The sequence below is a fragment of the Chelonia mydas genome, chromosome 10, assembly GCF_015237465.2.
Source record: "Chelonia mydas isolate rCheMyd1 chromosome 10, rCheMyd1.pri.v2, whole genome shotgun sequence".
Taxonomy (NCBI): Eukaryota; Metazoa; Chordata; order Testudines; family Cheloniidae; genus Chelonia; species Chelonia mydas.
The window spans coordinates 58679451-58692148 of record NC_051250.2 but is presented as its reverse complement, the minus strand read 5'-3'; the positions used below and the strand labels follow the sequence as shown (position 1 = coordinate 58692148).

Sequence of the window (12698 nt, the reverse complement as noted above, 5' to 3'; positions counted from 1 at the left end):
TGACTGAATAGGAGAGTCTAGTGGTCAGCCAGGGTCTGCATGAGGGAGCCTCCCCAACCCCATAATAATTCCTTCCCCCAAGAAAAAACCTATTCCATACTTCTCCCACCGACAACCCACAACCCGCCAGGTTCACTCCCAGGATCCTTCCCAGCAATTACTTCTTTTTCCCTCAGCTCCTCCATTACCCCTGACTACCCCAAACCTTTGCACTGCTTCTGAGGGGTGTGGGAAATATGATTCTTTATTGTAGTTTAAATGATTAATATGCCTAGTAAGGAATCGATTTGTCAAAAATCATATCCTGAATCTTTTTTGTCTGTATGTCCAGACATACTTGCTGCCAGATATTTTGAAATAAATTACCAAAATAATTGAAAATGGGGTGATTATATTGTGTTATTTAGACAAATAAAGTAAGCAGAATTTTGCAGAACTTCAAAATTTTATGTGCAGAATTTTTAATTTTTTGGTGCAGAATTCCATCAGGGGTAATAGTCCTTCACTCCAAAGGCTCCTTCCTAAACTTTCCCCCACAACTTTATCCACTCAGCACCACCCTCTACCAGCTAATTTTCCCCACGGCCCTCAAACCTCTACCCTATTCCTCTCCACATGCCCCTCTCCAAACTACCCACTGGCAGCTCTTGATCTACTTAGTCCTCAGCTCTTCATTGTGGTGGAAGCTACTCTTCCACCAAAATCTGCATCCCTTGCAGCTTCTCCTCCTCTTCTCCCCACCCTCAGGTTGGGTGTTCCCCAATCTCTTGCTTTTTTGGCTCCTCCTCACAGCTCAATGGAAGTGTGTGTGAAAGTGAAAAATTGAATGACTATAAGGAAGAGATTCAATGAATGAGTGTGTGAGTGGGAGAATGAATGATATGTGAAAAGAGGAATGAGTGAATGTAAGGACGTGGCAAAGAATCAATGAATGAACGTGAGTGGGAGAATGAATGATATGTGAAAGGAACAATGAATGAACAAGTGAGTGATTGATTTTTCATTGTGTGGCTCCTTCACAATCAGTGCATGGGTGAGAAAGACAGAGAAAGAGGTAGAAAAAATGGGGAAATTCAAAAACAAATCAGAGGACAATGTAGGAAAAAAGAGAAAAGTATAGAATAGAACTGAGAACAGAAATCCCAGGTAGAGGAAGATGACAGAGGAGCAAAGCAGAAAACAAGGTAGGACTGGAAAAGCTGTGATAAATAACTGAGCAGAACTTTCAGAAACTAGTACAAAATAGAGTAGAGGGACTCGAAATAGGAGGAAACAGTAGAAAGGGCAGAGGACACAAAAAGTTTTTGTTCATTTCACCATTTACTGTAGTTCACATCTTTCAAATGTCAGGAAGGGGGAAGGGACACAATAGGCATTACCCCACACTCCTATCTTGCCTCCAGTTTTTTAAAAAAGTATATGGCTATGTCTATACTAGGAACCAATTACAGGTATAGGAATACAGTATACTTTTCTGGCGAAGAGCTCCTAGTCTGGACACAGTTATGCTGGCAAAGTGCACCTTGGTTTAGTAAAACCAACCCCCATGTGTACAACAGACATTATAACTGCATCTATACTAGCATCTTTTGATGGCACAGCTATGTCAGTCATGGATCACACTTCTTCACACCAGACTGATGTAGCTATGGTGGCAGAAGTCTGTAGTGTAGGCCTACGTGCACTTCCATGACCCCCACTGAAACCATGCACTACTCAAGACAGATGTGCCTGATTTTCATTAAAAATGTTGTTCATTCTAATCACATATCCAGCACCAAAACTGCACTAAGGTCTTGAGTGACCTCTTCATGGCTTTGTCCAGGGCCCTTTACCTCATTCTCATCCTCTTTGAGTCTCTCTGCTAGTTCTCTCTCCTTCATAGCACCAAACACAAGCCCCTTAGCTTTGTCTTTAAGGTTCTTCGCCATTTAGCCTGGCCGCATCAATTCTTAACTTTTCAAACCATTGACCCCTGCGCCCTTGGTCTGCCACTCATGGCAACCTTAATTGCCCCACACATGGGAAAAACTCCTTGTCAACATTTCGAAATTCATCCTAGCCTCCTAAACACCTGTCCTTGCCATGATGCCTATAAATCACTACCAGTTGGCAGCAGTGAGCCAAGTGACAAGCCATCACTTTCCCCCCTAAATTCTGTTCATTTTATCACCTGACCCCCCCATTGCATTTAGATGCTGGTCACATCCTGACAACCCGACTGGAAGCATTCTGGGCAGGAATCGCCTCAGGGGCTATTTGTGTCCACACAGCAGCTAGCCCAGGGGGCTGTGCTCTGGAGAAGGGGTTGCTAGGAGGGGCAGTGAGAGCTGCCACCAGACTGTATTCTGGCCTCCACGCCAAGCAGCTGGGAAAGGGAAAAGACAACACCACCCAGGCTGCCCATGTCGGCAGTTGGGTTCAGGGGTGGGGTCACAAGGGCACCCCACTGCCCCCCTAAGGAGCAGAGCCAGGAACCAATCCCCTCCACGGGAGACGTGGGACACCCGACAATTAACTTCTCCTCCCCCGGTAGGCGCCAGGAAGCAGCCCCACGGACTGGCGATGGGCTCCACAGACTCGCCCTCCTGCGATGTGGACCGGCCAGGCCCCGGCAAGCGACGATTTAACGCCCTTTCCTGCGCGCGGCTGGGTCCGGTTGCCTAGTGAGAGCGACGCTACTCAGCGGCCCCTCAACAGGGACAAAATGGCGGCGGGAGGCGGGAGCGGAGTCCGGCGAGGCGCGGGGTGCCGTTCAGCTGGGGTGAGGCGTGAGGGAAATCTGGGCTGCTGGCTGCTATGGGAGGCCCCTCAGGCTGGTCCCGATCCCGGGGGCGGGGAGGCTGTGGTGGGGCCCATCCCGGAGGGGCTGGGTGAATGCGGTTATTGGGCGGGGGTCTAACCGGCGGTGCCCAGATGAAGAGGAGGCGCGGGGAGTTGATCGGATTAAGCGTTCAGACCCGCGTTGCGGGGGTGTCTGGGCGGCCTAGGGGATCAGACCTGGGGGAGGCGATCAGAGTGCCTGGGGTAATTGGGGACCAGACCTGGGGGAGGGGAGGTCGATCAGGGTTGTGGCGGAGTGTCTGGGTGCTTAGGGTTTCAGATGTCTGGGGAGTCGATTGGGGTTTTGGGGGGTGGGTCTGGGCAGATTAGGGGTCAGACAGGGGTGGGGAGGGTATGGGGGGGGGGTTGTTACCTAGCACAGTGCCCTGAGCTGAATGCCCCCTCTAAGCAGGGGGTGAGGTGTGATCCAGTGTGCTAAGGAGGGGTGCCTCACCCTCCTGTCCTGCTCTCCACAGGTGCGGAAATCCCACAGGATCCTGCCCCATCCCGCAATGCCAAAGAAGACTTTGATGCATGGAGACTTCCTGGCTAAGGAGGAGGAGTACAAGTAAGGACAGAACTGTGAGGCAAGGAGGAGAGATGCTCCCTTGACCCTATTTTGATATCCATAAAATACTATGTTCAGAATGGGATTGATCAAATTGGACAAGGCAAATGCTCCAGCACTTTCAGAATGGTTGCTGGGTTTTTAGAGGGACCCCAGCACGGTTTTTCTTTGTTGATGGCCTCTCTGGCTCTTAACAGACCCACGTTCAGTTCGGAGCTACCTAAATCCACAAGCCCAACCGTCTTTACCAAACAGTTATGGCCAGAAGTATTAAGAGTACCCTTTTCATCAGGATATCTGGTCATGGCAGAAATGACAGTTCTAACTAGTGCTCTGACACCCCTCCCCCCCTTCCTATTGGCACCTTACACAAAAGGCTACAGGTTAAACATTTTCACTGTACTAGGCCTCAGTGTAGGTAGATTAGTTTAGGAGTTTTAATTCCTCCCCCCCTTTTTTTAAAGCTGCATCTTGAACTCACCTTCAGTAAAAAGATGAGATGACTTTAGAATATGAAAGTTCCTTTAAAGTGGCCAAAACTTTGTTTAAAAAAGCTAAAAATTGTTGTTAACTTTTTTAATCTAAGAGGTTTCTAGCTGAAGGGTAGAAACCACCCTCTTTCAATAAACTTCCCTCCTACGTGTCTGCTCTCTCTCCCTATTATCTGTTAGGGATATGTGATGATACATCTGATAAGACAACTTTATATTACATAAACAAAAACCTTCTCTACATTAAAATAATGTTAAGGTTGCAAAAGTGAAGCACTTAAAAGTTAGGAAATCTTAGAACTAAGCCCATGAAACCTTAATTCACTCTTTCTCCCCCTTGTGCATATGCATAATGATACAGTCTTCAATTATATAATCACATAATACTATTTCCACAGAATGCCAGCATCATTTCCCATGCTTGCTATCAGCTCTACCTATGTAGATTTTAATTAAAAATGTTTATAAGTGTTGAGTGACATAAGGTATAATAAAAAGTGGTGTCTGAAAAAGCAGAGATGTCTTCTCCACGCATTTTGGTTGTACAAACTTGTTCTAATACATGCTTGTGTTGTATCTTCTGGCCTTGGGTTGCAACTTGAATAGCTTTTTCACTCTGCTGCAACAATTAATGTAATTATTAGTCTTATTCTAAAAGGAAAATCTAGTAGCACAATGGAATAGAAATTTTGCATTTTGTGTTTGTTTTTTTAAGGGGGGGAGGACAACTGACTGGAATAAAAGCACTGCAAAAGCTTTTTTCTTTCAGATGTGTAAAAGTGAAATAAATTTAACTTAAAAAATAAATCAGCTATCCTACTTCTATTGTAGGAAAGTATTACCCTGGGTGGGGTTTAGGGAATTAAAATACATATATATCTAAAAGGCAGACTGCATATAAGACATCAGTCTGTTAACACAGAAATAGGTAAGATGTTACTACTTCCCACTATAAAGAAACTTATAAGTATTTCATTCTGCTTTATAGACATGAATGATTATTCAAGGCTCGTGTACTGCCAGACTGCAGAGATTCCATTTAAAATGTATTTCCTTTAAACTCTTCGGGTAAACTTAATGACAAAGCTATCTTATTGTCTCAGGCGACTGAATGCAGAATTAGAGGCAAAAACAGCAGAGTTGGTGCGTCAGGCTGAAGAAGTAATAGTGAGTAAATTTAGGCTATGCTACATAATGCAAACGTAGTTCACATGCACAAAGTGTCAATTCTTGAAAAAATTATCTGGTTGTGGGAGGTAGGAAGCTTTCATGGGCAAGTTGGACAAAAGTCATCTATTTCTGTAGAACTTAAGCTTTTTTATTTAAAAAAAAATCCTTTTGAATACAAGTTGAATATGAACTGTTGCAGTGCTAGCTTCTGAGTCTGCAGGAGCTGGAGTGCTTTTGTGGTTGCTTAAAATGTTTCCAAGCTACAGCAAAGCAAAATTGAAGGGATACTTGAATTTGGCCCAAACTCACTTTTTTAAAAACAAAAACAACTCCAAACTAGGGTTGTCGATTAATCGCAGTTAACTCATGTGATTAACTCAAAAAAATTAATTGTGATTAAAAAAAATAATTCCTATTAATTGCAGTTTTAATCACACTTAAATAATAGAATACCAATTGAAATTTATTAAATATTTTGGATGTTTTTCTACATTTTCATATATTGTGTCTGTGTTGTAATTGAAATCAAAATGTATATTTTTTATCATTTTTACAGTGCAAATATTTGTAAACAAAAGAAATGGTATTTTTCAATTCACCTCATACAAGTACTGTAGTGCAATCTTTGTCCCGAAAGTGCAACTTACCAATGTAGATTTTTTTTGTTACATAACTGCACTCAAAAACAAAACAATGTAAAACTTCATAGCCTACAAGTCCACTCAGTCCTACTTCTTGTTCAGCCAATTGCTAAGACAAACAAGTTTGTTTACATTTACTACAGGAGTTAATGCTGCCCTCTTCTTATTTACAGTATCACCAGAAAGTGAGAACAGGCATTTGCATGGAACTTTTGTAGACAGCATTGCAAGCTATTTACATGCCAGATTAGCTAAACATTTATATGGCCCTTCGTGCTTTGGCCACCATTCCAGAGGACGTTCTTCCATGCTGACGATGCTCATTTAAAAAAAAAAAAAAAAAAAAAAAAGCAGCATTAATTAAATTTGTGACTGAACTCCTTGGGGGAGAATTGTATGTCCCCGGCTTTGTTTTACCTGCATTCTGCCATATATTTCACATTAGAGCAGTCTCGGATGATGACCTAGCACATGTTGATCATTTTCAGAACACTTTCACTGCAGATTTGACAACGCAAAGAAGGTACCAATGTGAGATTTCTAAAGATAGCTATAGCACTTGACCCAAGGTTTAAGAATCTGAAGTGCCTTCCAAAGTCTGAGACGGATGAGGTGTGGAGCATGCTTTCAGAAGTCTTAAAAGAGCAACACTCTGATGTGGAAACTACAGAACCCAAACCATCAAAAAAGAAAATCAACCTTCTGCTGGTGGCATCTGACTCAGATAATGAAAAGGAACATGCGTCTCTCCACACTGCTTTGGACTGTTATCGAGCAGAAGCCATCATCAGCATGGACGCATGTCCTTTGGAATGATGGTTGAATCATGAAGGGACATAGGAATCTTTAGCGCATCTGCCACAAATATCTTGTGACGCTGGCTACAACTGTGCCATGAGAACACCTGTTCTCACTTTCAGGTGACATTGTAAACAAGCAGCAGGCAGCATTATTTCCTGCAAATGTAAACAAGCTTGTTTGTCTGAGCGATTGGCTGAATAAGAAGTATGACCGAGTGGACTTGTAGTCCCTAAAATTTTACATTGTTTTATTTTTGAATGCAGTTATTTTTGTACATAATTCTACATTTGTAACTTCAACTTTTATGATAAAGAGATTATACTACAGTACTTGTATTAGGTGAATTGAAAAATACTATTTTTTTTACAGTGCAAATACTTGTAATCAAAAATAAATATAAAGTTAGTACTGTGTGCTTTGTATTTGTGTTGCAACTGAAATCAATATATTTGAAAATGTAGAAAACATCCAAAAATATTTAAATAAATGGTATTCTATTATTATTTAACAGTGCGATTAATCACGTGATTAATCGCTTGACAGCCTTACCCCAAACCAACAGAAGCATATCCACGCCATTCTTTGGGAGGGGGAAATCCACATCTTAAATAAACATTACATTTCAGTGTTTGAAACCTAGCCATTGCAGCAGTGAAATTAATTATAAATAAGTGAAACTGAGTTGATTGATTTGCATTGTCCAAGTTGAGAGAAATACAAAAAGTAAACAGCATAATTATCAATAGTGTTGTTAATAACAAAGAAACTTGTTTAAAGCAAAAAGTATTCCTTTAATAAGGCAGCCACCAGGATCTGGACCAGGCAGACTGAAGACTGGCAACAGACAATATTCCTGTTTGCATCAAAAGAGAATCATAAAATCTCAACCTTAAGAAACAAATCAGGCTTGTTCAAGCAGTAACTTACACAGCAAGTAGGCATATTCCCTCAATTACTTAGAGTATTGCAAACCATATCAAAAAGAGAAAAAGCTAAAGTCATATGCAGAAGTCCATAGTTCTTGAAGCCACTGCAGCAATTATTGCAATCACCAATCTTCATACCCACTAGGTATCACCTATTCCAGTAGCTCACCAGGACACTGACAAACTGAGCATAGCTATCTGGTTTCTGAAAAGAAGTAGCTAAAAGAGGCATTCAGAGTGCTATCTGTTTTTTTTCCTTCAAAAAACAAATCTGCCAACTGGATGTATTTCCTTATGTGGCAAAAGATCAAATACCGTGTGGGTAAAGCTCAACCAGACCAAAGCAGACTACAATAGCTTGTGTTGTAGAATTTCTCCCAGATAGCTAAATTTAAGACCCAGGAAAAGACTATCTGGAAGATGCTCCTAGCAACAAGAATCTGGATATCAAAAGACTCCTCAGAGCATCAGAAATTAGAAGGTCTCCTCTGGTGCTCAGGATCCCCCTTGGGACCAATCCTGGAAGTGTGACTAAGCATCCTTTTAAACCATTACATAGTTTTCCATATCTATAAAGGTGGCATTTAGAGGCCATCACATCCGGCAGAAGAATCAGAGTTAGGAGTGCTATAAATTGATCGGTTTTCCGTGTTTTAAGACTAAATGATCCTAAGAACATATGTAGCCTTTGGTCCAAAGGCAAACAGTTCTGCAGGGCTCAAGTGACAGCTTGCCTCCTTTTTATGTGAAGCCATCTTACCCAAAGGAGAAGTTGTTACAAAAGCTGCCTGTCAGGAGGGCTCTGAAGAACCAAAAAGTTAAGGAAAATTTAGTCCCTCTATCATCAAGTAGTTTGGGGGCAAGAAAACCTTCCAATCCATCACCTTCAACAAAGTTTTCAAGTCCATTCCTTCTCCGCTTCAAAAATGGAAGCCCACCCACTGAGATCAAAGTAGCATCATGGTCCCAGAAATCTCATGTCCTACAAAGAAATCTGTAAAATTAGCCACATGCTCTTCGATACATACGTTTTCCAAGCGCTGAACATCAGATGTGCAAGGGTCCACAGAAACCTCCTTGGTGGAAGGAAGCTGTGTTGGCTCAGTAATCTAACACTACTTTTGACTAAAAGAAAAAGGAGTACTTGTGGCACCTTAGAGACTAACAAATTTATTTGAGCATAAGCTTTCGTGAGCTACAGCTCACTTCACTGGATCGGATGAAGTGAGCTGTAGCTCACGAAAGCTTATGCTCAGATAAATTTGTTAGTCTCTAAGGTGCCACAAGTACTCCTTTTCTTTTTGCGAATACAGACTAACATGGCTGCTACTCTGAAACCTACTTTTGACTAGTAACTTTTCTGTGTTTAGTTCATACTTATGCATATTGCTTAAAAAAACCCAACAACATTTCCCCCAGTAGTTAGGACACTTAAAGCAAGAATAAAAATAAATAAGGGATGAAAATACCACATGACAGTATTGGCATGTGTGGGTGTGGAAGAACCCAATGTTTGTTTGAAAGAAGCAGATTTTGGATGTTTTTCAGGCACTCAGTATTCCAGCTAACACTCTAGAAACTTCAAAGAAAAATGATTTACATGTTCTGAATGTCTGTGGCTAAACTGATGTCTTAAAAAAATGTGTCAGTGTTTTATTTATTTGGATAGAATTGAGAGAATGTAAATATTTTAAATTAGAAAGACTGGTTATTTCTTTTGCATAATCTGGAAAATAGGAAGCTTGTTTATCTCCTATGGATTGTTGTATGTTCTACAACATGTCCATAGGATGCAGAGGTACACCTACAGTTTTTGCAGGTTATTTTAACATAGGTAGAAAGACTTCACATGAGCAAAAACAAAATACCTGCTTTGGAGTGGAAGAACACTTGAGGCTGTCAGTGATATTTTAGGCTTAACCTTTGCTCCCTGGATTTGAGAGAGATAAGTTATCCTACCTACTACCCTCTCAGTTTGTCTCTCAAGCATGGTAAGCTACAGTACTTTTGATTTTTGTGATGCTTGCTAATTATTGGTTGTATGGTACCAACAGTATTTTCCTGTAATGGAAAAAACTTTCTTTCCTTATTAAAGAGAGATCAACAAGAGATACTATCAATACCAGTTTCAACACAGGTTAAATTGTGTGAAGATGACGACAAGCAACTGAGGTAAATGCTTTGAAATTCCAAAATATTATTGGCTGTCTGTAATGGGTATAGAGTCTTTGGATCTGATTCTGCAAACCCTGACTTGCACAAGTAATTCACTTGACTTCCATGGGCCTGCTTGTAGAAATAAGGAGCACTGATGTAAATCAGAGTTTGCAGGGTCAGGTTCCTATATTGCCCATAGTCTTTGAACACTAAGTTTCAGAGAGTAATTCTGTCCGGTTGCTCAGCAGCTATTCCTCTGGCTTATTAAGTAGCGGTACTGGTGACCTCTAAAGGACTTCTGCTTTGTTCTTTATTTGAACAAAAAGATGGCTCAATCTAGAGCAAAATAGGGATGCAGTGCTTCATCACCATGAGGATGAAGAGGGACCAAACATAAGCCATGCCTGATAAGGTGAAAAAGCAATAGCTGTTTCATTACGCAGGATGCCAGATTTAGAAAGAATTTTAGGATACCCTCTGTAGGACGGTGAGAGAGGAGTGACCTGACCTCATCACTTACCCTTCCAGAAGGATCTGGGGAGGCGGGTTTTTTTGTTTGTTTGTTTTTTTAAAAGGAAGAGTCCAAGAAGCTTTATGAAAGCTTGTCTCACTAACACACAGCCTCTTCAGGCTCACTTTGGGGGAGAGGGGTCCTCAAACAAACTTAAAAAGGGAAATTCTCAGTCCCAAAAATCGGTCCCAGGACATGGCTCTTTTGTCAGAGCCTGGGCGAGGGAAAAGTGTTTCTTTAGTCTCTCATCAGTTTACAGTTGATGTGCCCAAGTTGACCCTGTTGTGGCTTCTCAGAGTCAGTCCCATTCCCTCTCCTTAGAACTGCTTCATCTCCTGCTTCCTTCCCCGCACCAGGTCTCTCTGATTTGAAGCCTAGAGCAGGCTTGCTATATAAGCCAGTCTCCTGCAGGGCAGCTCCCTCTCACTCCTTTGCTCTTTCACACACTCCCCCACTGACTCTCTGGAGTTTAGAAGTATGGGAGTAGGAGAACTACTTTCAGTGGGAGACAGCACGCTGATAATTGAGCAATATAATGCTCTTCTTTGGGTGCTAAAGAAACAACATAGTGCCATTGAAAGTGTTATAGCTAAACTGCAGGGCACCATGGTGACTGATGTGTATTAGAACATAACTCGAGTTAACACATTCCAAAGAAACTCATAACTGTAAACTCAGCCAATTACATCCACAAAGGCATAGTCTAGAAGCCTGTAGGACTGGAAATGCTTACCCCAGAGACCTAAACAGAGAGAGATCCAGCTGGCATCCCGTGGAATGTGTGTCATTACATTATAATTGCAGGCATTATATACTACTACAGTCAGGGCTGTCCTTACCCATATGCAAAGTACGCAGCTGTGTAGGACACCAGGAAATTTGGGGCACCAGATTTCCTGGTGCCCTGCGCAGCTGCGTGCTGCTCCAGCCCCTGTACCGTCTCTTCCCGCCCCTGGTCTGCCCCAGCCCTGTCCCCACTCCACCCCTTCCCCAAAGCCCCTGCCCTGCTCCTTCCTGTCCCTCAGGACTGCAGCAGGGCCAGGCCTGCACTTACTGGCGGCGGAAAGTGCAGCGACCCGGCCCCAGCTGCACTGCCGGTGAGTACTGGGGGGCAGTTCCCCCCTACCCCCTAAGACAGAGCTATCCTCCCACAGAGGCCTGGGGCCAGCCGCCCCCCGTGGAGGGGGGAGGGCTGCATAGGGGCCGAGAGTAGCTAGGGACGTCCCTGTTTGAGCTCTATATACGTACACCAGCTAACTCCAGAGTTTACAATTAACTATGCTGTTTATTTAGTCAGATGTGAACCTGTATGTTACATAGGAGTGTCACTGGAAATAGTGGCAGGATAGAAGAGGTATTGGAGATGGTCTGTCAACCCACCCCCCCAAACTGATAAGATTTAAAGTTTATGTTGCTGCTGATCTTGAAATGATAGTGAAAATGCAGTGTCAAACTACAAACTGCTTCAAGTGTTGAGCTCTGATTGGGAAATTAGTTTGCCAGAGCTTTTGATTTGATTGCTAGGGATGACCACATAGCTCTAAATCAGAGAGTGAATAAGGGAAGTACTTAGGCCTTGTTTATAACCCAAGGGGTTTGCTGGAATAGAGGTACTGGTAGAGATATAGTGGCAGCCCCCCCACCCCCCATAGTGGAGATGCAGCTTATACTGGTAAAAGTTCTTTTTTGCCAGCATAACTGGGTCTATGCTAAGAGTTGGGTTGACATAGCTATGTTGGTTGGGTATGTGGGGTATGGCTTAGGTAAATAGACTAAAGCTACACCTGAAGTTTGTGGGTATGTGTGTGAGTACGTACCTCTGTGTTCTCTACTTGCCTAAGCCATGCACTGCTGTTTTTAGCAGTGTAATGTCCCATTGCCTCTCTGCTCCTGTAGCCTTTCCTGGCTACAGGAAAAGATTTCCTCAGCAAGGAAAGGTTCTGGCACGGGAGGGGCATTGAGAAAAGGCTCCATTAGCTCCCTGTTGCTGGAGCCATTTGCCCGCTTCATTGAAAGACTCTGGCAGTGGAGATCTGCTGAAGGCTTTGCTCACTGCCTCCCCTCTGCCAGAGTGTTTCACTGACATTTAGCTATACAATGCAGCATGGATGCAGCTTGCTTTTCATAGCCACATGTACTCTACATGCTGCTGCCAGTGGTATGTAGTCTAGACATAGCCTAAAAGGGGCTGGGGAAAAGAGGTGGAACTCTGGCCAGGAATCTGTAAGATACAGTTGACCTGTCAATTACGTAAGTAATTGAAAAGCTTTTAAGGGAACCACTGTTTGTATGTCCAGTGAACTTTTAGCTGAAAAGGAGAAAACTCCAGACTGCAGGGAAAAAATTATAAGCCATTGATAGCCATTAGAAGATGAAAGTTATGAAAATTAAGTAGTTGGACACACTGATTATCCTAGGATGAGCATCCATTGCCCTTCAAAAGGGGTTGTCTTTAACTCATAGTGTGTTTCTATGTACCAAATTATTTCAGTGTGTATGGCTCTTTTTTTTTTTTTTTTTTGGCAAGAGGAGTACATATTAGAATTTGAAAAATGGTAACAAATGGTAAAAGGAGGCAGACAGCACCAGTTAGGCATTTAAGAGAGGCTG

General features: G+C 42.6%; 1 protein-coding gene across 5 annotated transcripts in view; it reads left to right on the top strand.

Annotated features, from left to right (window-relative positions):
* Nucleotides 1–2284: 2284 nt before the first annotated feature.
* TEX9 (testis expressed 9) overlaps nucleotides 2285–12698 on the top strand; it is a 39842-nt gene continuing 29428 nt past the window's right edge. For 2 of the 5 annotated variants that reach the window (XM_037910860.2, XM_037910859.2), the window contains exons 1-4: nucleotides 2557–2764; nucleotides 3300–3391; nucleotides 4986–5049; nucleotides 9516–9592. In XM_037910860.2, the coding sequence (XP_037766788.1) occupies nucleotides 2594–2764; nucleotides 3300–3391; nucleotides 4986–5049; nucleotides 9516–9592 (404 nt within the window). In that variant the 5' untranslated portion in view covers nucleotides 2557–2593. Of the gene's footprint in view, nucleotides 2765–3299; nucleotides 3392–4985; nucleotides 5050–9515; nucleotides 9593–12698 lie in introns of those variants that run through there. The other 3 variants (XM_007056410.4, XM_043524663.1, XM_037910862.1) reach the window with 3 other exon arrangements.